At 36.4% G+C, this 26,329-nt stretch overlaps 4 protein-coding genes across 4 annotated transcripts; 3 read left to right on the plus strand and 1 right to left on the minus strand.

The window, feature by feature from the left end:
* The first annotated feature begins 37 nt into the window (after positions 1 to 37).
* Positions 38 to 5,563, plus strand: LOC148914225 (uncharacterized). Its single transcript, XM_089025673.1, has 4 exons — positions 38 to 157; positions 2,685 to 2,749; positions 2,919 to 2,984; positions 3,070 to 5,563. The coding sequence occupies exons 2-4, from the start codon at positions 2,703 to 2,705 to the stop codon at positions 4,859 to 4,861; spliced, it is 1,905 nt and encodes a 634-aa protein (XP_088881799.1). The 5' UTR covers positions 38 to 157; positions 2,685 to 2,702; the 3' UTR covers positions 4,862 to 5,563.
* Positions 5,564 to 7,910: 2,347 nt separating this feature from the next.
* Positions 7,911 to 13,310, plus strand: LOC148914226 (uncharacterized). The gene is made up of 4 exons (XM_089025674.1): positions 7,911 to 8,036; positions 8,933 to 8,991; positions 9,104 to 9,169; positions 10,885 to 13,310. The coding sequence occupies exons 2-4, from the start codon at positions 8,945 to 8,947 to the stop codon at positions 12,602 to 12,604; spliced, it is 1,833 nt and encodes a 610-aa protein (XP_088881800.1). The 5' UTR covers positions 7,911 to 8,036; positions 8,933 to 8,944; the 3' UTR covers positions 12,605 to 13,310.
* A 5,288-nt stretch (positions 13,311 to 18,598) lies between these two features.
* Positions 18,599 to 19,648, minus strand: LOC148914227 (G protein-coupled receptor 83-like). Its single transcript, XM_089026639.1, has one exon. The coding sequence runs from the start codon at positions 19,646 to 19,648 to the stop codon at positions 18,599 to 18,601; it is 1,050 nt and encodes a 349-aa protein (XP_088882765.1).
* Positions 19,649 to 23,029: 3,381 nt separating this feature from the next.
* On the plus strand, positions 23,030 to 25,658 carry LOC148914228 (DIS3-like exonuclease 1; the record flags this gene model as incomplete). Its single annotated transcript, XM_089026645.1, has 6 exons — positions 23,030 to 23,216; positions 23,310 to 23,362; positions 24,067 to 24,144; positions 24,481 to 24,632; positions 24,859 to 24,940; positions 25,508 to 25,658. Coding segments are annotated over exons 1-6 (658 nt in total), but the record flags the coding sequence as incomplete, so codon positions are not given.
* Positions 25,659 to 26,329: the final 671 nt, after the last annotated feature.

Consider the following 26,329-nt stretch of genomic DNA (forward strand, 5'->3'; position numbering starts at 1 on the left):
TAGTTATTTTTGTACCCCCAAAATAGTAACCGTTCTTGGAAGACGCTAAGTAAGGGCTTATATGTTGGGTTTGATTGCAGAGGTCACAGGTTTAAAACAACTTTTTACATCGGAACTATTTTAAAATTGGCCTCATAAAGCCTGTTTCTGCGTCAAGGTACGTAAAAAAGACGCTTTTTTATATTTTTTTGGGATTTCTCTCGAAGAAAATGAAGAAATTCGATCTCGTACTAATATAAGTGAAATCGAGTCTTCCATTGCTTGTCTAGTTATTCTGAGTCTTTATTTGTCTGTAAACGAGACCTAATCAATCGCTTTCCAAAAGCCTAGTACTACGGTGGCTCATAAGGGACATGAGATAATTTCTTAAATAAAAGCGGAAACAACTAGTCAGAGTGAAGTGAATGTAGTGATGTCTGCAATTGACCTAATTAACTATGACGTCACGGCTTGTTTACGTGGGGGATAGAATCGCCAAATCCAATAGAAAATTCAACAAAATTTGCTCCTAGCGAAACAGTTTTATCTAAAATGGCCTGGTTTTCGGATAAAATATGGGTTAATTTGTACTCAAAAATATTCTGAGCGTTTGCTGGCTATTCTACTTCTCTTCGTGGATTGATACGGGTTTTAGAACAATTTTCGGTGAATTTGCGTTGATTTGACCCCGTCCAATGACCAAGATCCTTTGTGTTTAAACAATAGATTGCTGAAGATTGTTTTGATGTGCAATTGAATCAGAGCCTAGAGGCAGTGGTAATAGGTTAGGATATGCCAGGCTCCTCGGCGAAGTTACAGTAAGGCATGTGTGGCTCGGTGATAATGCACCTATCAATGTTAAGCCTGAGGGGGTGGGGGGTGTGCAATGGGTGGGGATTTGACTTTTTTTGTTAAAAAGTCATCAAAAACCCACACCTTTGGGACCACAGTTCCAGTCAAATTAGGTCAAACTCCCACAATACTGGGCAACTTTGTTGGTGGGGAGTAATGAGAAAATGCTGTGAAATAAAGTCGAACGATTGTTGATTGTGATGTAAAATATATCGACTATTGTCATGCAAATATGTAAGCAACTCTTATGGAAATAGTTAAGCCATGAATAAAAAATGATGTATTATTAAATGACAAAGCTAAACATAAAAAATACAAAAGCCGATGGCATCAAATTAAATAGCAAAGATCCTGGATCGTTTTTACATGCTGGATTGTTTTTGCCAGGCACCGCCATCTTTAGAACAAGTGGTTACCACAGGAAGCCCAAAAATCCATTAGCTAGTCACCAGTCTCCTGAAATGAAAATTAAATCGTCCCTACCCTGGGGAGTGCATAGTCGATCAAAAACCCGACCCTGGTGAATACAATGTCTGTCAAATCCCCACCCGTTGCCCCCCCCCGCCCTTGGGCTTAACATTGATAGGCGCATAAGGACAAAAGTCATCACAGAAAATTGTATCACCATTTAAGAAAAAATATGTCATGCTCTAAGAAAAATTATCTCATGTCCCTTATAAGCCACCGTATAATACCCCTTATGACATTCAAGTATCTTCCAATAGGTCATTTCGCCGTGATTTTTTGATAAAGATATATAGGCAGTCAAGAACTGCATCAGGGCTACTGTTATACCCACAGGTAGCCCAAACGAGGTCCCTAAGTTTGGTTTAAAAATGAATGTATGGGAGTTATGATGGAGATACCATGAGAACAACTGCAGCTTTACATTGTTAAGCAAATTGTTTAGTGGAACATTTTATTCTCATTTCTTTATCATTAATCCCATGCATTTCCTTATTAACCAAATACAGAAACCTCGTTTGGACTGCAGGGACGTTGGAGCATTATTTTTAACAGGGGGGGGGGGGGGGACTACAATTCAGATTATTCACAATTAAAACGTGACTGAATTTTGATCACATGGTGTAAAAAACTTGTCCTCGCGGTACAACATTGGCATCACGTGGTTGATTTGAAATATACTTGCAGATAACATAACAGACGCTATGAAGGCGATTAAAAAATCACAACTACCTCGTTCTACTGGGAAGAGTAGTATCATCATCATCATCTTTATGTTTGGATTCCTCCATTATCATCATCATCCTTGCTATCATCATTATCGTCTTTATGTTTGGATTCCTCCATTATCATCATCATCCTTGCTATCATCATCATCATCTTTATGTTTGGATTCCTCCATTATCATCACTATCATTGTCGCTCTCATCACAAGTTGTCTTTTTGTTCCTCACCATTTATCATCTTCTTATTGACATGCCCGCCCTTGCTTTCTATCACAATCATTGGGTCTCTTGCTAAACACATCCAAAAGTGTCTGCTGAACTTGTAGGGGAAGAACCAATAATTTATATCTCTTATTTCAGTAATATCAGTATAATTACTGTGGTATTGTTATTTTTGAGAGTGCACAAAGGGGATCTTGAAAATAATTTAAAGAGAATGAGGGGTCCCCATTTTTTTCCCCTGTTTTTCTTTTCCTCCAGGCTACCCCAAAGTGTAAATAATGAAAAATCCCTAAATTTTACTATAATTCTTTATGGTTAACATGTGACCTAAATTCCCCAAATTTTGTTCCCTGTTTTTCTTTTACCTCCAGGCTACCCCAAGGCGTAAATAATGAAAAATAATGAAATATGTGGCCTTAATTCCTTTTTCTTCTTGAACAGGTGTACCTGTTCTAAGCAATGGCTCATGGCAGTGGGTTTGTCTCAGATGATATGTCTTCAGTCAGGTAAATAATTGTTTTAAACAAAAGCAGAACTATAATTCTATACTTCAATGACTTTGCTGCCAAGATAAACTAGACTTCTGGAAGTTTATAAAATTAAAAAATTTGGGTTTAACATTGCTTATAAACAATTAATTTATTCTGCGTCTTATCTCTTATTTGCATTGAAAAGGGTAAAATCAGAAATCAAGACTGATGAGGAATCTAAATGTAATGAGACATCTGAGAGCTCTTTTAGGTATGTAGTGTCTTGAACCACAATGTTTCAATTTTTGTAACATAGGTAGTTTACAGTGCTAAAAGTACTTGAATTTCATTTCTAGACTAAACACAGGAGATCGAGAAGACTTGATCTTGAAGATCAACCTGTATGATAAAGTTTATGACTATGGCACTAAGGGTAATGAGTCCATTCATGAAATGGTTCTCAGGATGCTTGGAGAAGTTGAACATGGTCACCAGCCAAATGTTAACCGTATGCTGTTCAAAACCTTATCAGATGATTGTCACCTGAACCTTGGACTTCCCACAGGTGCGCTGAAAAGGGATGTGATATATAAGTGTATCTTCATGGGAAGCTCAAGCCAAAACACAACCAATTTGATCAGAGCATATAGTGTGACCCAGTTTCAGAACAACTGGGACATAAATAGTTTTGATGTGAAATTAGAATCCAAAGTAACTGTCAGTTATATGCAAAAACTTCAAGATGTTTCAAAGCTCAGGGTTAGTTTTTTTCCAGAAGAGACCCTATATGAAGCTTTGCGTAGAGATGGAAGGTTCGAAAATACGAATAACAAGAGAGAGCCTGTTGTTCGCTTTTGTGATTTCATGAGTGTAGATGGTAAAGATATTGTTATGCTTAGTGCTAAAGCTATTGAATATAAAGGGCAGTGCTTTATGTTCAAAAAACGATCTAAAGAAAATCAAGCACTTCAAGAGAATGTGCCACCATTAGAAATGCCAGATCATGTAGCTACGAAGGTTTTATCTACTTTTAAAGATGAACCTGTAACACCCATCAATTCTGGTGGGGAAGCCTCACAGACTGTTTTTCAGCCCTCAGTATCAATGAGTAGACCAGCTACTGGTTATCAGGTTAGGAAATTGCAGTCTTTTGATGATCTGAAATCTTATATCGAAGATGATTTGGGTTTAAAATTAAAACCTGAAAAAGGTGCAACAAAAGAAGAGCAGAGAAAAAGAAAGATTGACAATTTTCTAAAGAAGCATTGTCAAAATTTTGCTCTTGACTTTCCACATTCCTTTAGCATGTCAGATTTAGAACATTTTGTAAATCTAAAATTTTCCATTGGTGCTGTTATTGGTGTCAATGGCAGTAACGTGGAGAAATGTTTTGGGACATGCTTTAGAATAGGCAAAAAGTTTGTGCTTACTAACTACCATGTATTTGAATTGGTGACCAAATTTACAGACGAATCGTTAAGGGATTCCTATGTTGATTTCAATTACAAACAAACTGAAGAAGGACATGCGGTTCGGTTTATTGATACCCCTCTATTGTTGTACTCTAAAGAACTTGACTATGCTATAATGGAGTTAGATTCCATGTTTGAATTGCCAGCTAGTGTTACAGATCAGGGGTATAGTATTGCACCTCCGTATCGTCATTTAGAAACTGGTGAGAATCTCTCACTTATTGGCCATCCTAATGGTATGGAAAAAATGGTCAATATGTCATGCCCAATTAAACCACAAAAACAAATTGAAGACCATCTAAACCTTGCTGTACATGCTTTGGAAAAAACGGAATATGAATTTTATCATAAACTGATTTCCGAAGCCTGCAGTAATCCATTTACTATAATTTATGATGTAAGCGACTTCTTTTGGGGGTCTTCAGGCTCCCCTGGGATTTTGATTAATGAAAAGTTAATCATTGTCTTACACTTCCATGGTATAATTCTAGGTGGAAAACATGTGATGGAGCAGGGTATACTCATGTCATCTATTGTTGAAGATGTTATTAAAAAATTAGATGGGAACTATGTGAACTCTTATTTGACGTTAGATGACATTTTTGGTGAGGGTACAAAATTAAATTTTCAACAACAAACAATGGAAATTGACTTAAATAACAGTCATAGTTTGTAGCATAGCACACAAGAAAGTGTTTTAACAGCTGGTGTAATGCCTAAGAGGGCTGCCCTCCTTACACTCACTGGTACGTAAGGCTATTATTTTTAGTGCAGGCAAACAGTCTTGCATCTTTTATGGCTGTGTGCCTGAAATGTAATACCCAGGTTTCATGTGACTATAGAGTGATTTTCATTAACCTGTGAAATAGATGTTGGTGTATTTAGCACTATTGTACTCTTACTTCTTTCATTTTCGTTTGTGTTAATCTGACAATCACACGGTAATATATACACTTTGTTTAACGGTTTAATGTAAACCACTCTAAAACAATATCTAGTTTATTTGAATGAAAACATAATAGAATATCTACCTATCTTCTTTTTAGCAAGGAATTTTTAAAATAAACTACTTTCATTTATCAAATACGTCACTTAGTGAACAGTTATTATTATCAATTATTTTATTCAGTTTATTGCATGTATTTAGACTCATTTAGCACAAAGCCACAAAACATTTTTTTACAATCCTATGAAATAGGTGCTTAATAGACCATACTGCGTTTTGTTGGCTTTAAATATATATATATATAATGGTCAGAACATAATGAAAATAGTTTTTTAAATGTGTAAGTTATAAAGTATATGAAAAAGACATGTAAGTTGTCTCATTCTTAAATTGTAGTTAAAATTTTATTGATTAAAGTGTAAGAAAACATGATTCTTTTTGCTTTACCTTTTCTTTTGCTTTTACTTTCTCGGACTGAAGTCGAGTCGTTAGCCCCGATAGGAAGGGGCAATATAATAGAGAGAAAAATCTTTGGGATATATATAAGATAAATACAAATTGAAATAAGGAATAAAGTCTTGACAACGCAATTTTAGATTTTTTTCACAGGGTTTCTACTTGAATGTCATCCACGCTACAAACAGTAACATTGGAATGAACTTGATCCGCAGATAAAGATGCAGTACCGCATGACAGACCACAAAGACCTGCAACATAGCTGCATCTCAAAATGAAATTGTGCGTATTGCGGCCCCTCGATGCAAAATCCTATATTGTTGTGTAAAATAGAAAAGACTTTTAATTCGTTGCATGAGCAGGCGTTGCTAAGACATACGGTGAAACATCGAGTGCGATACCACTTGCAGTGTTTGTTGAACTGAAACTTGTTGCTTCTAGCGTTTCAAACCTCATAGAATTGAATTCTACTTCTGTACAGTTGTGCGTAACGAGTTTCATCGTATGAATGCAACTTGCAACTTTGCTGGTAATGGAGTGCCTCAACCAGTGAAAGTGTATCACTGACTCGACGCACGTTTTTATAAAGTAAATAATGAAATACTTATGCACTGTTTGTTCTGCGACAAAGCTAGATAAGTATTACACCTTTTCTTCATTCTTTTCCACTTAGAATAGCGAATTAAATGAGGGCTGACGTAGATCATGCGTGTAGCAAAAGCGGACAGTCTTTTAAAAAGGGACTCTGAGGTACCAGACAGATCATAGTAGGTTAATCAAATTTACCTTCAGTACAGTCTATTTTACTGTACTGAAGGTAAATTTGATTAATTTATTAAAGGAGAGTAATCGCTAACGAAGTGACGCCGGCGCTACTTGGCACGGATAGTGCAGCGGTAAATACTCAGAGCGTACGTACGGCTGATTCAAACCAGAAAGGCCGTTGGTGGACGTGGTAAATATATTCATATCGTACGGCTGATTCAAACCAGAAAGACCGTTGGTTGGAAATTAAAATAACTGAAACAATCACAAATACATCTAAAACCCAATCCGTCTGTCCTGGCGCCCTTGAAAAGCGCACATTTATTTCCCCAAAATAAAAAATACATTTTTCAAAAGAGCAGTTTCCCAATAGTTGTTGACTGTAATCTCATAAGATTTGGAAGGATGACACATGGAGAAACTCGCAGTTTTCGAGATGGGCTGACGAACATTGTAACTCAGTGCCCTTTGCTTTTCATTGTGTTAGATAATTCAGAGTTGTTCGATTTTTATAAAACTACTCTTAATGAGCCAATAAGAGTTGTACTTTTGGCATAAAGTATTAGAAGGCTATTTGGATCAACAGATTTGATACACGGACCAAGCGAAAGTAAGCCGCAATTTTCAGCCATCTTTGGCAGCAAAAATCGTCCCTGGAGCCCAAACCGATTTTTCCCTTTTTCTCGAAAACAAAAAAGTATTTTTCAAAACTAACCACACAGCGTTTCGTACTTCATCATACACTACTAAATTCCAAAAGTAGAGCGAGTTTGAAAATTTGAGCCTTTCCGCCGTATGTTTGATTTTTACAGACAGTGCTCTAACGTAGCTCTAGGTATTTTTTTTTTTTTGAATTTAGCCCGTTTTAAGATTTTTTTCCCCACCTGTAAGTATTTCTTGCAGGTGGGGAAAAAAATCTTAAAACGGGCTAAATTCAAAAAATAACCACGCAGAGTGAAAGAAGTGCTATTCCTCAATGATCGGGTAAAATTTCAAGGCTTCATTTTACGTTTAGATGATTTTATTGAAATTTTTGATGAATCCCGGCCCCATACATTTCCTTATAATAACAGGACACCACAGAAACCAAGCTTGGGCTACCTGTGAGGCGATGTATACAAGAAATTAATGGTGTACCACTTTCAAATCTCCGTGAAAAAGCTCAACCGGCATGCCGTCGCAATGGAAAAAAATTATGAAAAGTATAGCATGAAGAGTGTTTGGCCAGTGGAATCATAAAGCAAATTTATAAAAATCATATACACTTTGTCGCAAAAGCTTTTTTTCTGGAAATTTAATGTTTCATTTTTTAGCTCAAATAGGGCCAAAATTGGCCTAATACCACCCCCCACAGTTCCAAAACGAGCACGGTGACCCCTGTTTTTTTATTGCATTTTGGACTTTTATATATGTTAGCCTTTAAGTAGAAAAAGTTTTAAAAAATTCTATCGAAGGGAAGTGTGAGTCCGGCCCGAACTACCTTAATTGCTTGGGCTGCCTGTGGAAATTCAAGGTATTGTCTTTTCGACCAATCAGAGCTAGAGAAAGGAATCATAGCGAAACTAAAAAAGAGACGCCATTTTGGTATGATGCAACAGAAGGGAGAAGCGGAGCGTTAAAAATTCCAAACTTTATAACCCAAATCAAGCGGTCAAGTCGCATACCTTAATTTCATCTATAACAGGTACGTATATTAATGTTTTTGAAGTGTCAATTTAAACGTTTTCCCCTGATATTTACCATGAAAAGAGATCAATCTATAATTCACAGCTTGAGATCAATCTTCGAATCGAAAGTTTCGAACACAAACCCGTATATGAGGATTCAATTCTTACCTGGCAGCACCCTTTTTGCAACTTTTTTCTATTACAACTTCCCTATATTCTATTTCTAATTCTATTCATGGACTTTATATCTCCTTGCGGGATCAACTGAAATAACAGCTATTTCACAATGTTGTTGTTTTGCTATTAGAATGTTACCCCTAACAGCTCCTGGCTGTCGGTAATTCATTTAATTAGTTTGTGGCTTTAATGTCACCATTACAAGGCCATATGGCTTGTCGAAATTTACCCCTAAAAGAAGTTTTTCTCCGGGTTCTCCGATTTTCCTCCCTCCTCAAAAATCAACTACTAAATTCTGATTCGATCTTTTGGCTTTCACTTAGTTTGGAGCCTAGCTCTGTTGTGATTGTCCCACGCTGTGATACAACAGCTAAAGCTAGTAGATCTTGACCAGTAACATTATTGTTAGCTAGAATTGAGGTATGACCAAGCTAAAACTTATTTGGCCTGTGATCGTGACCACCGACTGATCAGCTGTTACTTTAAGCCCTGCAAGCTTTAATGTTCACTTTGGGGGAGCAAGGAGGATACCTTGTCAGTCAAAAGCTACACAGAACAATCAGTATTCATATATGGGGTGTTTTTCTACCCTGGCTCTAACTGCTCTGATAAAAGAATCCTAGCTGAAGTCAGGGGAGTTTTCTACCATCAATTTCGAAAGAATGTATGTTTTCAAGTAAAAGTGATTTAAGCCTCTAGCAACTATGACAAAATAATGTTTTCTTTCTTAAAACAGCTTTCTTGTGGCATGGCTGAAAGTTCAGGAAATCATTTAAATAGTGACGCAATCCCAAGGTAATAAACAACTGTCCATCCATGAGGCATGTTTTCACATTTCAGTTTCTACATCTATTCTATTAATCCCTCTTCTTTATTTATTTATTTTTATATTCTTCTTCATTATAAGGCCAAAAGTGAAGCAAGAGGAAGATGAGTCTATGAATTCTTCCACAGCACAAGAGGAGTCTTTAAGGTATTTGATTAACCATGAATATGTCATGTAAAATGTTTATGTTGAAGCCATGCTTTTTTAAGGGTGGTTGATAGTGGTTCACACTATAAGTTGTTAAAACAATTCACTTGTTTAGCATAAAAATTCATTTTGCAAAAAATGTTACAGTATGTAAAATATTAATTGATTTATATGATTGGGATATTCTTTTTAGTCATTAAATCATTAGGTATGCCAGTTCTTGAGACTCATATAACTTCTAATGGAAACTTAATTTTTAAAGTTCTTCATTTTTGATAAATTCTTGGCTTTCACCCACGTCATCAAAAATTTTTCAATGACTTATATTGAACAAAACTTCCATGAGCCGAAAGAGCAACCAATACTGTATATCTCAGCCAAAGTTCTAGCTTAAGTGGGATAGTCTAGATGTGCGAAGGCAGAAACAATCTGCCATATTAATGTTCAAAGCATTGAACAATAACTCTCCACATTACTTAACAGATATGTTTAAGAATACAAGAAACATTCATTCCCATAATCTAAGAGGATCTTATCACGGCTTATTTGCACCCAGACAAAAAAATGAAACAGGGAAACGCAGTTTTAACTACAGAGGGGCTGCTCTTTGGAATAGCCTCCCTGATAATATAAAAAGTGTGTCAACATTAAGTAACTTCCGTAAGTCACTGGATGATTTTTCAAGAATTAGAATTCGTAATATACTCTGCCAGTGGAGGTACTCTCCCCCTTTACCAATTTTACTAAGGTGAGGTCGTATTGTGCCCCAGCTGATATATTTAATATTTTTGACATTTCCAATTATTTATATCTTATAAGTTATATATATATATATACATTTATAAATTTTTATTTTTATTTCTAGTTATACAATTTATATTTATTATTCTATTTATTCTATTATAAGTTTTAACACAGCTCTTCGGAAGAGCATTTTGTATGATGAGACATCCATGTTTAAATAAAGATTATGTATGTACGTATGTATGTTAGAAGACGTTTTAGAAGATACATGTGATTGATTATGCTCCTACATGGCACAGTCAAATTACTAATGTTGAAAAGCATATTTTATATTGCAAACACTTCAATTTTTTATACTAATGATCATCATTTATAAAGTTACCAATAATCTACTAGGTCTACTAGGTTAAAATGAATTTTCCTATTGACCGGCAATAAATCTAAAACCAAACTCGATAATACAACATTTTTAGTAGGACTTTCCCTATAACAATAAAACAAAATATGCGCCAAACATTTTCGTGGAGTGAATACTTTAGATTTTAATTTTTTGGTGACGTCACATGGAAGCCAATAATTCTTTTGACACTAAGGTTGTGCATGTTTACACTTATTTCAATAAAGTTAGTCACCAAAAACCTAGAAAGCTTAGATCACAGAGCATCATGGGAAACTTTTCATATCAAAAAAGCATGTACATTCAAAGCTTTTTTAATACAAACTGCAGCTCGATGATGCTCAGAAGAGGTGAGACTGTAACTGGTAAAGAATTCGCAGTTCCATGAACATTTATCAAGAAGTTGAACGTGTAAAATGAATCTACCCATAATCCTTGCCAGCCTCAGCTTTATAGCTTTTCAGGCGACTAACATTATTGAAATAAGTGTATTCAATTCTTGATTAAAAAGAGTTGTATAATTTTATAAAAATAATATTAATTGAACTATAAAATTTGTGTTCTTTTTTTCCAGGCCACCTATCCATCCAAAAAAGCTACGACTGTATGTGAAGCTACGTGAAAATGATCGAGACCATCATTGCTTTGACACTAATGGTAAAGAGACCATTCTTAAGATGGTCAAAAGAATGATTGAAGAAGAGGGCTTTGGCAAATACAAACCAAATACTGATTGGCTGCTTTTTCAGTGTGATTCTGATAAGAGTTATATGAACATTGGACTTCCAACAGGAGCTCTAAGTGAAAATGAACGTTACAGTTGCAGTTTCAAGAAGAGGGAGGATGGGAAGAAAAAGTTTGCTGATATGATCAGACTTTATGATGTGGAAGATTTTGATGAAAGCTGGAACTTATCAAGTTTTACAGTTCACTTTGAAAAAAATAAGCATCGTTTGGTTAGTGACATGCAAAGAATTGTAAATATTTTGAAGGTAAACTATTTCCCTGGTGAGAGTCTGTTTGAGGCCTTATTTAGAGATGGGAGGTTTTCATACACTGATTCTATTCATAAAAGTGATTTTCAGACCAAAAGATACAAAGTTTTTCTCTCCTCTGAAGCCACAAGTGATGCTTTCAAAATAATCAAGAGAGCAGCACCAAATAATAAAACAGAAGCGCTGGCAAAAGAAGGAATACCCCCCCTCAAAAAGCCTGGTGCCGTTGTTGTAAAGCAAGAGCTCACTGATCCTCAAATGACGTCAACTACTGTAAGTCATGAACCTCCTGAAATTAAACCGGAAGTTAAGAAGTTACCCAAGCACAGTTCAATCATGAAAGAATATTTTGAGAAAAATTATGGATTAAAGTTGGAAAAGGAAACAGATCAAGAAAGAGAAAACAACAGGAAAAAGGAAATAGATAAAGTGGCAGGGAAGCATTACATAGATTTTGCTTTAAATTATGAGCACCGTGTATTTGTGTCAGATTTAGAGGAAGTTTTAACATTGAAACTCTCTGTTGGTGCAGTAATTGTCACTGATGGTAAAGAAAATCATTGTTATGGAACATGTTTCAGGGTTGGTGAGAAGTATGTCCTCACCAATTGCCATGTTTTGAAGTCAATGGAGGCGGATAGCTGCAAACTAGATCATGTGGATTTCAATTACCAAGAAAGTGAAGGCTATTGCTTCAACTTTGATTCCATGCAGCCTTTGTTAGTATTTTCACATGAATATGACTATGCAATTCTTCAATTGCATTTGGATAGTGAGACAAACTTGCCACTAGCAGTGACAGAACTGGGGTACAGTATTCCATCTCCAGAATTCCATCTACCTGAAAAGGAATGCTTGACTCTAATGGGTCACCCTGGAGCACAAAGAAAACAAATTGATGTGTCTTGTCCATTGAGGCGTAGTGAAATTAAGGAACAAGAATATATAGTTTTGAGTTTACACAAATTGTGTCTCCAAGACCCCCAATCTCATGAGCAAAGGTACTTTGGAGCTGCGCAGAATTCTTATTCTGAACCATATGATGTCAGTACTTTCTTTGAAGGTGCATCAGGCTCGCCTGGGCTGCTAATCGGTCACAAGTTGTTGGTAGTACTTCACTGCAGAGGTGTTGATTTACCAGGAGCAAAACAACGTTATTCAGTTGAGGAAGGAATTCTTGTGTCTTTTATTGTCAAAGATGTTCAAAATAAAAAAGAGGAGGGACATATAAATTTAATAAATATTGATTTAGAAAACATTTTTGGTCATTTGGACTTCAGTCCTCAACCAATGGTTTAGTTTGTAGCATTAGCACACAAGAAAGTGTTTTAACAGCTGGTGTGATGTCTAAGGGGGCTTCCCTCCTTACACCCATAAGGCTATTGCTTTCAGTGCAGGCAAACATAGTCTTGCATCTTTTATGGCTGTGTGCCTGAAATGTAATACCCAGGTTTCATGTGACTATAGAGTGATTTTCATAAACCTGTGAAATAGATGTTGGTGTATATAGCACTATTGTACTCTATTGTACTACTTTCATTTTCTTTTGTGTTAATCAGACAATCGCACGGTAATAAATACACTTTGTTTAACGGTTTAATGTAAACCACTCTAAAACAATATCTAGTTTATTTGAATGAAAACATAATAGAATATCTACCTATCTTCTTTTTGGCAAGGAATTTTTAAAATAAACTACTTTCATTTATCAAATATGTCATCTAGTCAACAGCTATTATTATCAATTATATCATTCAGTTTATTGCATGTATTTAGACTCATTTAGTATATAAAGCCACAAAACATCTTTTACAATCCTATGAAATAGGTGCTTATTAGACAATACTTCGTTTTGTTGGCTTTAAAAAAAAAATGTAATGGTCAGAACATAATGAAAATAGTTTTTTAAATGTGTAAGTTATAAAGTATATGAAAAAGACATGTAAGTTGTCTCATTCTTAAATTGTAGTTAAAATTTTATTGATTAAAGTGTAAGAAAACATGATTCTTTTTGCTTTACCTTTTCTTTTGCTTTTACTTTCTCGGACTGAAGTCGAGTCGTTAGCCCCGATAGGAAGGGGAGCACAATAGAGGGGGAAATCTTTCGGATATATTTAAATAAGTGATAAAGTCTTTCTGTGTGCCCAAGTCTTTCTACGCCTGACAACGCAATTTTAGATTTTTTTCACAGGGTTCCTACTTAAATGTCATCCACGCTACAAACAGTAACATTTGAATGAACATGCTTGATCCGCTGACAAAAATGCAGTACTGCATGACGGGCCACGAAGACCTGGAACATAGCTGCATCTCAAAAAGAAATGGTGTATATTGCAGCCCCTCGATGCAAAATCCTATATTGTCGTATAAAATAGAAGACTTTCAATTCGTTGCATGAGCAGGCGTTGCTAAGACATGCGGTGAAACATCGAGTGCAACACGACTTGCAGTGTTTGTTTGTGTCTATCCTTGAACTGAAACTTGTTGCTTCTAGCATTTCAGACCTCATAGAATTGAATTCTACTTCTGTACTCTTGCGCGCAACAAGTTTCATCGTATGAATTCAACTTGCAACGTTGCTGGTAATGGAGTGCCTCAACCAGCTAAAGTGTATCACTGACTCGAACTGGGTAGAGTTCCGCTTGCACGTTACAAGTCAGAGCGCGCGTACGCGGTACATCAACTTATGGTAGAACCTTTACTAACCAATCAGAGTGTGTGTAACTACTTTCTAGCTAGACGTCTAATCGCCGCATGATTACTAACGAGGCTTAGGCTCGGAGAACCGCATATTTTTCTTCATCTCCCTTAAAAAGTTAGTAAAATAACCCTGTCTCAACTGAAATTTATTTGAACAAAAATGAAACAAGAATTTTATGGCATCTCAATGACATCTTTAAAATAATATTTTCTCAATGTTACATAGCAACCGATGTACTCCCGTTTTTTCTCGTAACCGACCATGATGATGTTTACTATGAAAACTGGCACTTTCTTTTTATCTTCAGTTTACATTTATGATTGATCTGTTAGTGACCATGGGTGAATGAAGTGGCGGCTGTCTGCAAGAGAGAGCCATTTAGCGCCTGGATACACGTCTTATGATGTGCGCATAACAAGAAACTATCCTTTATATAGCTCTTTAAAACAATTAAAAAACGATTTTGTTGCACTTAATAACAAAGTGGGTTAGTTTAAAAAATGAAAAGTGACGTGCTTTAAATTGTTCATATTAAAACAAACAACCCGATAACGCATGTTTATATAAAGTAAATAATGAAATACTTATGCACTGTTTGTTCAGCAAAAGATCGTCCACCTCTGCGACAAAGCTAGATAAGTATTACACCTTTTCTTCATTCTTTTCCACTTAGGATAGCGAATTAAATGAGGGATGGCGTAGATCATGCGTGTAGCAAAAGCAGACACTCCTAAGTAATCAACACTGCAGGTAATAGCAACAATGATGTATTAAAAGACACACAACACGCTGGACCAGACAAGTAATAAAACCCTCATTTCAGTATTCTATAGCAATAAAAACTTACTCAATTCCAATTTTAAAAGTGATTATATGTGTGTGTTTATGTATGAGGCAGGATATTGTCTCCACTTGCGATTACGATCAAATATTGCTTCAGGAAATTACTGATATTTTCTGTCTTATCTTTTCTTCTTTCTTGCCGAGATCATTTTCTAGATTCAAGGTTTTTTTGTATGAGGTGTCAATAGTCAATTGATCAGCTTTCACCTACGTATATGGATATCTTTCGAATCATTTTTACATTACATTTTTCTAAATGTCTTTTTATTTAAGTATATTCTAAAAGGCGCCTTAAACTGTTGTCGTTCCTTTTTGTTCCTTTTCAGTTCTTTATAATTTTGCTATAGTAACATTTATGGCGACTATCTTTTTTTTCCAACTGTTAATATTGTTGCCATAGAAAAGAATAAAGGAGTTATTCATGTCATTACTGTATGAACAAATCTACATTTGAATTACGTTGAAAAAAGTGTAAAATTTAAGCAAACAGTTCTATAAGCTCAGTGTGGTCTAAGTGACTGGCGGCACACGAGGCAATCGGCAGTCATCTTGGGATCTAGATAGTGCTCACTTTTATTAACTACAACCTTAACGGTTAGGTTTGAAGAGCTTTGACTTTCACTGGTTGCGACCTTCTGATTAGGAACTACCAAAGATATTGCTAGCCGGTACACTAATAGAGGCAGAGTCGATCTTATTTCCATTGTTATAATTTTTTTTTTTTTTTTTTTTTTTTTTGACTATTATACACTAACTACTATAAACTGTTTCACGGTCTGACGAAATTAAATCACTTTAACAATTGTCTTTCAATTTTTCCCAGATGTATGGTTGCATACAGTGGTTTAATGTTGAAAGCATTTGAATAGTGTGTTGTCAGCAATGCCTGTCACTCGGATGTCAGTTTGGTCTGTAAATGCAGCAGGGCGCATTTGCACGATTCTTTCATTTTTTTCGTTCACATGGATACATAAAGGACTGTGCAATAATTATCAGGAAGGGGGGCTGAAAAATGAGATATATCAAGCAAAAAATTAGGCAGTACCCCCCTTTAAAAACAAAAATTTTAGTTCTTACCCCCTGTTATTTTAACAATAACGTTGAACCCCCCCCCCCCCCCCCCCCCCCCCAGTGATTACCATCCTTCAATTAGAAATGTCTTCATATGACTATTCCTGTTGTCATGCTATTGCAAGCCTGTGCTTACTTGTTCGATGTCCTCGTCTGCAACAAATAGTACTTCATAAGAATGTTCAACAAAACCGTCCATTTCAGAGTCATCTGATTCCACATCAGCGCTGTTTTCAGAAGAATCAGAGTCGTATTCGGAATCACTGGACAGGAATTCTGTACTACTATCACTGGAATTAATTCTTTCATCCCTAGGTGCTACCAGCGCAGCTTTATTTCCTGTTAATACGTTTAGATTGTTCTGCTTGAGGTAGATCTTTAGTTGTTTTGCTGTCAGAGCTTTGACTTCGTGTTCATCTTTCCATTTAATGTTTGGAAGGGTGTTTCGTTCAGCTTTCCTTTTTTGAACTTTCAATTAATATTTGTTACGGCAGTTGTGTTTGTATTCAGAATATTTTGTTGCTTTTATATACAATAAATCGAATAAAACTTAAGGCCCCCCCCCCCCCCCCCCCCTCCGTCAAATAAGTGATTTTACTTTGAGCCCCCCCCCCCCCCCCCCCCTATCTTAGCATCAACTTTATGTGCTTCCCCCCGTCTGGTTTTTCAACCTCACCCTCCTTTCTGATGATTATTGCACAGTCCCTATGATCAGCATGTTAATCAGTCTGGGAAATCTTTTTCAATATCATCTGTGTTAAAAGACCCGTACATCATTATAGGGAGTTAATTAAACAGGAGGTTTTGAGATGTTTACGTTAATTTGTGCCTGAGGGAAGTATTCCTACTAGTGTCAGCAAACCATATCCTTGAACATCATCGTATAGGGATTATCGTTCTCTCTATCACGAAACAGTGTGACTCTGTCCAGGTTAACATGTTAATTGTCCACTCGTTTTCAATACCGCGTTCGGAGAGTCTCGGTGTTTGCAGTAGAACTCCCGATACGTTAAATCTTCATTTTGAATGCTGCTCTTTAAGTAATCTAAATCGCTTCCCTGTGGATTTGCGTTCCCTTTTATTATTTCGTGTGCGATGACAATATGAGAAGCATTTTGAGACGATGACAACTGCGAAAACGTGTTTAGTTTAACATTGTAGCGGTTCAACCTTTTCCGACGTATTCTCTCTATATTTTTTAGGATGTTTTCTGAATGAAGTTACGAATAATGAATATAAATATGAATACAATAAAAAATACAGTTATCAGCATGTTACGATATAACCTCATTTATTTGGTTTAACGCAGCACGAATTGCATGACAACCGGTAGAATGAATATCAAGTTTCTCTGTACGAACCACGTTGAAATCATTTGCTGTTGAATTGCCTTCAAGTACTTCTCGACGACATGATGTTATCAGTCTCATTTCGATTTTCAGCTTATCTAACAATTTTAACCACGTATTTAAAGATACGTTAGAGTACTCTATAGTTCTGATATGATTCAAGTGGTAGACCACAGATGACAGGTTCTAACCAGATGCCGGCTCAAATGGGGCGGCGTCATACTCGACTTGCCGCTGTCAGGATCGCTTGTCTGGTAAAAATGAAGAGACTTTAAAATAACTAATTTTGGACGTTGTTTTACTCTTCGCAAGTATTCGACGATGTGCCCTTTCACCCGGTCTCTGAGTGTAAAGTCAGTTCAAGCTGCGCGCATTAAAGATTCTATTGACCAAGAGAAGTACTTACTAAATTGTTAATAAAACAAACAAGTGTAATGCACATAAAACATGATCACTGAGTAACATTATCCACAAGGTTCACCCTTTTATCACTCCCTCTAGCTATTCTATATATTTCAAGTGATCACCTTTCCGGATTTTTCTAGACAAGATTTCTTAGTTGCGTTGCTGTTTTCGATCCATTTTTACCCTTCACAACCGCCATAAAAGTGACTATTTAACTACGAATTCATTCATAGAAATGGCGCTCATTAGTAGTCGCTATGGGAGACTGTATTGGATGTTATTGCACATACTGATTGCAAAACAAGTTGAACACTCCTGACCACTCGTACACTACATGATTTGGATTTGCTATAATTGGGTATTGGGTATTTCCTAATGTTTATTTAGTGGGAACTAGTGCCCTTACTGTACGTGCCTTTCGACTGACAGTAAAATTTGCAACCCATACTGTTTCTAACATCATTAATTCATCAAAGTTCAAAACTATTGTTAGTCGTGAAATAGAGGTAAAATGCATAATAACTCGAAGATAGCAGCTTTGCCGGTTAACTTTCCCATCAGCCAAAATACCAAACCATGCATTTATTTCGGTTTTCTCGCATTTCAGTTGTTTCAATTTTTCGGTGATGCTTGCAACGTGTCAAGTCGTTAAGCCATCTAATTTCGTGGTCTGTAATGATTCTAGAATGTTAGAATCATCTCGAACAGTTTGGTCACTAAAGAGTCTTCTTTTGAAAATTAAAACTAACGCAGCTCAACAGCGAAGCAGCTGTTTTCCCGCTGTTAGCGATAAGTGGCTTGAAAAACATTTACATTTTAATTTTGGTGGCAGGGTCTCCTGCCTCCGCACTAAATCTTCTATATATCTTAATTCTTTAGCTGGTGAGTAAATTGTAAATTATTCAGTTCCACCAGTTTAGAGGGTTAAACATCGGTTTCCCTATCGGCAGGACGTAAAACTGTCATAGATGAATTCTTTTCATGAATAGATGAGTCTCTTGAAAGCATAGATTTTAGTCGTGAGAGGAAATCCTTGGTAACGATGGAATAGATAATAGGATCGGCGACTGAGTTTAAAACCACTCCAATCACACAAATATTGTAGAAAATAAGAAATAGACGGTGTTGGGTGAAGGTTTCCAGGCAAAGTAGTGCTACACGGAAGGCGTTGATGGGAAACATTGAGATAGTGAACACGACAACTAGAGGTGTCAGGAGTTTTTTGGTTCGAGTGTTTTGTTTTACTCGCTTTAGTTCTTCGTCGCGCCTTACTTTAGCAGATTTGCTAAGCCTTTTGTGAAGAACGCTGCTAGCGTTAATCTCCCTTGTAATGCGTAGATACGTGTAGCTGATGACAGCCAAAGGAAGAACGTACAGGAGAATCGTGTCCATGACGTTATAAATTACGAGGAATAGCTGTGAAGGCCACTTAAGGTAGCAGAATGTCCCCATCGCGTTTTCCGTGTAAGTGATAATAAACAACAATGGGGTAACGAACAGAATGAATGAACCAACCCAAATCACTGCTATAGTTAGTTTCACGGATCTCTGGCTTTGCCGCCTCGTACAAATGATCCCTCGGTACCTCTCGACTGCAATCGCGACAATAGACCATATACAGGCGGCATGGAACATCTCTAGGAGAGGATAAAGCGCATAGCACATCTCCTTTCCTAGCGGCCAGTATGTAGGTGACTGCTCCTTGATGACAGCGATAGGGAAATTCACGACAAGAATAAGTAAATCTGCTATAGCAAGGCTTATCATGTACAGGCTGCCAGCAGAGCGACCTTTATCTCCTTTAGGTACCACCAAACACACTAGAATACTTCCTATCACACCCAGAAATGCTGCAAAGCTCTCGATAGTTAACCGTAAGATGACGACTGGTCGTGGTTCGGTGATGTAGCCGGCGAACTGATTGACCTTGGTGGAAGAGTTTATGGCTTGCGTGAAGTTTGACAAAACCTCCATCCTTCTTGATGCCTTGTTCAACTCTAGCTTCAAATCAATCGATTAGCTGGCTATTTCGCTTAAGAGTCGTCCACGCTTTTGTTCTCGGGACGGTATGAATGATTAATGACGTAATCAGAACATTATGAAAAATACCTCTTGTGGCTGAAGTATGTGACTGTCATTTACTTTGATTGCTTCACCGATAAGACTCATTATTTTCAATTGTTTTTGAGAAATGGAATAGAGAGACCTAGAAACAAGTAGAATTTGCTATTTTGCCGTATTCTAACATGGACCAATCTCGTACAGTCATACTAGCTCCTCCACCGAACATTACAACGACGAATACACCAACCTTATAATGTTTTTAGATCAGTACTTACATTTTAGCTCTCATTTTGCTTTGCCTATAAAAATGTCAAAAAGAAAATAACTCTTAATTCGAGCTATTTACTGACCTCGATTGAAAGGCTATCTTTCATTTTTTAATAGGTTCAGCATAAAATGTGAAGAGAATTAATGCCATTAACGCCTTGGGGTGATAAGGGATTATCTTTTTATCAGTGTCGGCTCGACTTCAAATATCTCTCTGTCTGTAACTTGTACATAATTGTACAGAAACATATCCTGATACTAAACCTCTAACTCTTCACTCACCAATTTGATTACCCATTAGTTTTTACATACACTAATTGCCAGCAGAAATCCCGAGAACACAGTTTGATAAATTAATTAAGATTATAGCGCCCAGAGATCTCAAGACTCTTGCGACATTGACATGTTGAATACCCACACTAGAAAACCAATAATCCTTCTCACCGTTGAGACTAAGTCCAGATTATACTATGTATTTCTTAAGAGCTTATGATAGATCTTTGTGGCTTCTTGGCGTGTCGATTTGGTAAAGATAATTCTATGAATTATTGAAAAGAATAATGAAGTCAAACCACTAAAAGTTGGTTATTTCTGTACCGAATAAGCATGCTTATATTTATCTCCTACAAGACATTTGACACTTTTTGCTCGCCGTTTTCATACTTTAACCCTGTGCGCTTTTTTGATAACGAATTTCGAAGAAAATATAATAAGGAGATGATTGAAGTTTAACCGCATACGACGTCCAGATGGCTATAGTCGTTTGTGGAGGTGGCACGCGCAAAGCATGTTGAATATTTTTTCCATCAAGATCTGACCTAATGGAAACCTAACATTATCTGCTAACACCTGCGTAATACCCAAACAAATGAATGAACGAAAATAACGAAAACTTAACAAAAACAAGTATTGACATCAATTATTTAAAGCAATGATTCTTGAAATCAACGAAACAACACAAATATTCATTTTGCCATTCACAGTTGTTATCGACTTGATATGATCGCGAGAAACAGTCTGCTTTAAGACTTTTCAGCTCCACGAAATCATCTTGTTAAAACTGATTTTTAGAATACAATGTAGATTGGTACTAAAGAAGGATTTAAATATCACATTTCTCAAGGAAATGAAACTATTTCTTCACTCCGAAATCCCCTGTATTTTTATTTCATTTTTACTAAAAATCTATCCTTTACGTTGATTCTCGCGGTGTCCAGTACTTTTTGTCAGCTCATTCATTGCTGTTGAATCTTGTATACGTTCAATATAATATCAAAACAAGTGCATCGCGGTTTAATAGGATTATAAATTGCTGCTGTAACGTAACAGATCAGTTAAAATCAAAAAACCAGGTGCAGCTAGTCTACGAAGTTTGCCGCTCTTTTTCTCCCTGTCGGTCTGCTTGCAGACTACAACAGCCCACGTAGTCAGTAATAATCGTGCCTTAAAGACCACTAAGCAGTTAAAAAAACATTAATAATCCGTGAACAAAGAAAGATGGGTATCTTATCGACGAACTGACTGCGATATGTATCTAAGAGGATTATGTTTTAAAACCACTTTATTTTTAATACTGATTCAAACATAATGAATCTTTTTAGGGATTTGTGTATTTGCTTAACTAATATCTGAATTAAAACCACCAGATTAGAAAGATAACAAACACGAATATGAAGAGAAAAAGATCAACAATGTTTTGCTGAGATGCTAAATAAAGAACAGTTTAAGACTTATTATTGTCGTACGTCAGGTCTAAATTACTCTAACTGATAATGAAACAAGTGTTATGCTAAGAGTAAGTAAATATGTTGATTACCACAGCAGTGTTGAACCATTAACCGATCAAAAACAAAATCAAATAATCCATAGAAAGTACCAGCAATGATTAAACTCGAGAAACTTTAATCGGTAAGAAGCTTATGACCATTTTTTGATAATATTTTTCCCGTCTCGACTCAATAGGTCAGTATAGGTAATAAAACACGCCTTTTTCCCTTAGGGATGATCATTAATGATCCCCACTGGCAAAAACTGTTGGTAACAGACACTCTAACTGAATGTGGAATAAAACCAGAAAAACACTTGATCACTGATGAGCGTGTTATGACTAGTTTTTAAATGTGAAGAAAAGTTTTGATTTGCGGCGGGGGGAGGGGGGTGGGGAGATAGATGAAATACTATAATGTCTTGTCTTGTCTGTAACTATTCCACGGATTGCGCGTATGTCGGCCGGACTTGTCCCTTTTTTCATCCATTCAAGTCTTCAGTCCTTCCTTCTGTTTGTTCGTTCTTCCTTTCCTTTAGGGATGAGGGAAAAGACAATTGCCATCTCACGGTACCAAATTTAGGGGGAGGGGTGGTGTTACCTGTTACCAATCACCTCTGGAAGTGAAATCCTAGAATTTGTCCCCAAATATCTCCAAAACTAAAAGCCAAACCATAGAAATGAATGGACTGTCTGTCTGCATGTATGCTAAAAAACATATTTGTGTATAGAAATTAACATTACAGAATCCCAGTATCGAGCAATTGAACAGGGTTCTGAGGGGGGAGGGGGTATGTACCGGTACCCACCACTTTAATTCATAACATTGGGTCCCTATTTTGGACCATTAGTCCTTCCTTTTCTTTAATTCGTCCTTTTCATTTTTTCATTCTATTTTCCCCTTTTTCCTACCTTCACTGAAGCTCATTCAAAGCTTTCGCTGCCTTGCCCACGGGATTGCTATCAGTGATACTTGACCCCCATGATTCTACAATGTAGGTCTGACCTATTCTGATGCCCTGAGCCGGTTAGATAGACGCTTAATAACATGCAAAGTATCTAAGGAATCCTAATTGTCATACTATCCAACCTGGCGGCCATGTCTTTTGCTCTTTTATTCTCATGGATTGGGTTGCAGATTTAAATTTTGGAATAGAAATATGCTTCTATCAACAAAAAAAAATCTATATATGGCTATTTGAAATTAGCTGAAATGTAGATCCATGGGATACCTGTGCCTAATACAATCACGTGACCAAAACAACATGGCGGAAAAAAAGTGAAGTTTTCTGCTTTGCTATAAAATGTTAAAAACCGACAAAAAACTTCGCCTGAAGACCAAAAATGGACGTTTTCTGAATGTCGTTCGTGAGCATTACCTACGTGATGATGTAGCATGTCACAGTCAAGCCTGTTTGAAATGTCAACAGCAACAGGAAAATATTGGTATAAACACGAAGTCTTACCGTTTATAAGTTTCATCTTTATAATATAAAGTTATATTTAAATAGTTCATATATTGTGTTGGGTTTTTCATAGGTGAGGTTCTGTTATCATCTGACTTGACCCATTATGTTGTACCAGATATCGAGGTAAGAATAATATATCCACCATGCCATTTATTATTACTATCTTAGGGGATGAGAAGTAAGATGTTTATAGATGTTTGCTATTCATGTAAAGGACCCTGGACAACACAATAGAGGTTTTGCACCATCATGTGCCGATCCCATAATACTGCTTGGGCTTCCTGTGGTTAGATGACAGAACCTCTATTACTGTACTGAGAAGAGAAGGGGTTTACCTTGGTATTGGACGCTGAATTTCTTCCCTACATGTTGCTTTGCAGTTTAAATCTGAAAAACTGAAACTTCACTTCCCATTTCAGACCTTGTTTCTTTCCCTGGAGTATCATTTTTTTGTTTAAGGGTTGATGAAAATTGATAAATACATAAATATGGATAGAACTCAAACAAAGAATCGTATTCTCAAGGGAATGACACATGGTCTGAAATGGGAAAACGTTACACCCAAGCTGAGAAGGTCTAATCTCTTTCCAACTAGGTGAAAGCCAGGACCAAAACCCTTGAAACACAGGAGAGAACGGACAAACAATTCTACTCACATATGACACATAGCCAGGGATTCAAACCCAAGTCACATTGGCTGGTTAGAGGCGTGCTTCCCATATTATGAGTGACGGATTCAGGAATTTTAGAAGGGGGGTTACAATTACTAAGGTTTTACCAGGATTGCAAGGAAAAGAGATTGTCGATGATGTCTGTCTGTTCTTCAGGTCACTTCATCATTCTTGGAATTATTTGAGTTTCCTGAAATTCAAGGAGTGATATTCTTTCAAACAGTTATCAACCATGTAAGTATTCTATAACTACTGTGTTAAGATCACAATACTTATTCTCCAACTTTGTCTCCATTAATTGGCCCATGTAATATTAATTCTACATTTCTATAGCTCTATTTCCCGGAGGTTGAGAAAAAAATAATGGAAAAACAGAAATAGAAAACTTGCACCTATTCACAGAGCCATTAACTCATTTAAGATGAAAAAGATGAATTTGAATAAGATTTAAATGTTTTCTCATGCATCACCCATGAGGATTTAAACAACCATTTTAAAATGAAAGGCCTGTCGATAAAGACAGTGGTTGTTGTTTAACCTGATTGAAAAATGGTTTGATTTTATCTTAAGCTGCAGCACCATGGCAGTCGAAAACTTGTCAACAGGATAAAAGAATTAACAAAAGACAAACGACATGGCTGCGTTGTCTTCTCTAATGAGTTTTGCAAAGGAGCATACACCGAAAGACTTGCCAGAGAAACCCTTCAAGAATGGCAACAAAGGTATGTGTGGGCTACCTGTGGCTGGGATTCCATAGGGTACCCACTGATTAGCAGTTAATGCCCATGAAATATATTCACTTGCATCTTTTTTCATTGCTATGCGCTGACAAGAGTTATGACAGGGAAATCAGGCAACAGCCTATCATCAATCCAAAAACTGTTATTATGGGGTCCTATGTATACCTGAACTATAACTATATATTTTTTGTTTTACTTTATGCCTTAGGAATATATTTTCTGGTGCTAAATGGTACTACAATCACCTTAAAGATCGTATTCCCATTGTCATGGTAACCAATGATAGACAGGTATGACTTACTTTCTTGCTTGGATGGTATATTAAATGGTGGTCCAGAAGTTTACTACTCCCCCTGATGAAGATAGATAGATGTGGGAATATACTTTCACTAACCACTGTGCTAGGGGGGGGTGGGGTGGGGGGGCTATAACCTCCCTCAATAATTGTGCTTTATTTTTTGGTTTATTCACTTATTTTCTATTGGACATAAAATTCAGTATTCGGAAAAGATTTCTGAAATATTAGCCCCTCTGACTACCCCCTCTAGACTCATTCTGAGGTGCGCATAGCGTGTATAGAAACTGCTTCATGTTAATCCTGTTGTCTTGAGTACTTTACTCAGCTAAATGTTTTCTCAAGGATCCGTCTTGTGGGACTTTGAATTCTTATTTATTCATTATGCTTGCTTCCAACAAACTGTGGAGGAGAATTAGACAGGTGATACCGCCTATAGGATAGTCACTAAAAGTCTGTTCTAGTGTTAGTCTTTAGAAAAAATGATCAAGATTTTTTCTGTAAAATACTGTATCCTTAGTATGGACCAGACCTAATTGTAATTGTATTTTATTATGTCTAGTCAATCGATCTGTTCAGCAATCAAATTCTTGGTGTATTTGTGTTGAGCTTGGAAGATTATTTGAATGACTTTTATTCTGGACACCGAACTATATTAGATCTTTATGATTCCCTACGAGGCGTCATAGATGAAGAAAAATCTGATCAAAAAGGTAACTCTGTTTATACAATGTTTTTTCCCCATTTCACAAGGTGTGTCATTCCCTTGACAATAAGATTCATCATAATTTAAGTTTTATCTGCATTAGTTGAAGAAAGAAATGATGATATAGGGATTGGCATCAGTTCGTATCGATTCACAATCTCCTTTCTCTGATTCTTTTCTTACAAATATATACGAATTTGAAATTCAAATTATTACTGATGCACTTGCAACTAAACATGTGGTCTGAAGTAAATTGGATGTGTGAAGCAGTCTTATTGATTGACTGACTATATGATAAAGTTTCAGATTCAATAGGAATTATGTGGATATTTTACCTCCTGTGTCATTGAAGCTGAGTATTAAATTCGGTAAGTAAACATCTTGCATCAATGGAATTGAACCCAATGATTTGTTATGAAGAGGCTATTTATTGTAGATTGGTTAGATGATGATGATTAATGATGCCCAAAAGATGCATTGCCATGCTTTGTGTGATGGTGAGTGATTAATGGTGATGATGACTGATTGAGGATAAAGAATGACAAATGGTGGTAAGCATAATTTATGTTTTGATAAATGATAGTAGGGATATAGACAATCTATGAAATGTATATCATAATATATGAATATTATATTGAAACCAATTTCTTCCAGTTTCCATGGTATGTCTTTAATTAT

The sequence above is a fragment of the Actinia tenebrosa genome, unplaced genomic scaffold, assembly GCF_029948245.1.
Source record: "Actinia tenebrosa isolate PJP-AT-01 unplaced genomic scaffold, QUT_ActTen_1.0 PGA_scaffold0__85_contigs__length_37466705, whole genome shotgun sequence".
In the NCBI taxonomy this organism is placed as follows: Eukaryota; Metazoa; Cnidaria; class Anthozoa; order Actiniaria; family Actiniidae; genus Actinia; species Actinia tenebrosa.

Excerpts from the sequence above, each read along its gene's own strand:
- LOC148914225 (XM_089025673.1), top strand. The coding sequence starts at position 2,703 with ATGGCTCATGGCAGTGGGTTTGTCTCAGATGATATGTCTTCAGTCAG. Across the intron at positions 2,750-2,918 it reads GATGATATGTCTTCAGTCAG|GGTAAAATCAGAAATCAAGA; the intron begins GTAAATAATTGT and ends TGCATTGAAAAG. Across the intron at positions 2,985-3,069 it reads ACATCTGAGAGCTCTTTTAG|ACTAAACACAGGAGATCGAG; the intron begins GTATGTAGTGTC and ends TTTCATTTCTAG.
- LOC148914226 (XM_089025674.1), top strand. The coding sequence starts at position 8,945 with ATGGCTGAAAGTTCAGGAAATCATTTAAATAGTGACGCAATCCCAAG. Across the intron at positions 8,992-9,103 it reads AATAGTGACGCAATCCCAAG|GCCAAAAGTGAAGCAAGAGG; the intron begins GTAATAAACAAC and ends CTTCATTATAAG. Across the intron at positions 9,170-10,884 it reads GCACAAGAGGAGTCTTTAAG|GCCACCTATCCATCCAAAAA; the intron begins GTATTTGATTAA and ends CTTTTTTTCCAG.
- LOC148914227 (XM_089026639.1), bottom strand. The coding sequence starts at position 19,648 with ATGGAGGTTTTGTCAAACTTCACGCAAGCCATAAACTCTTCCACCAAG.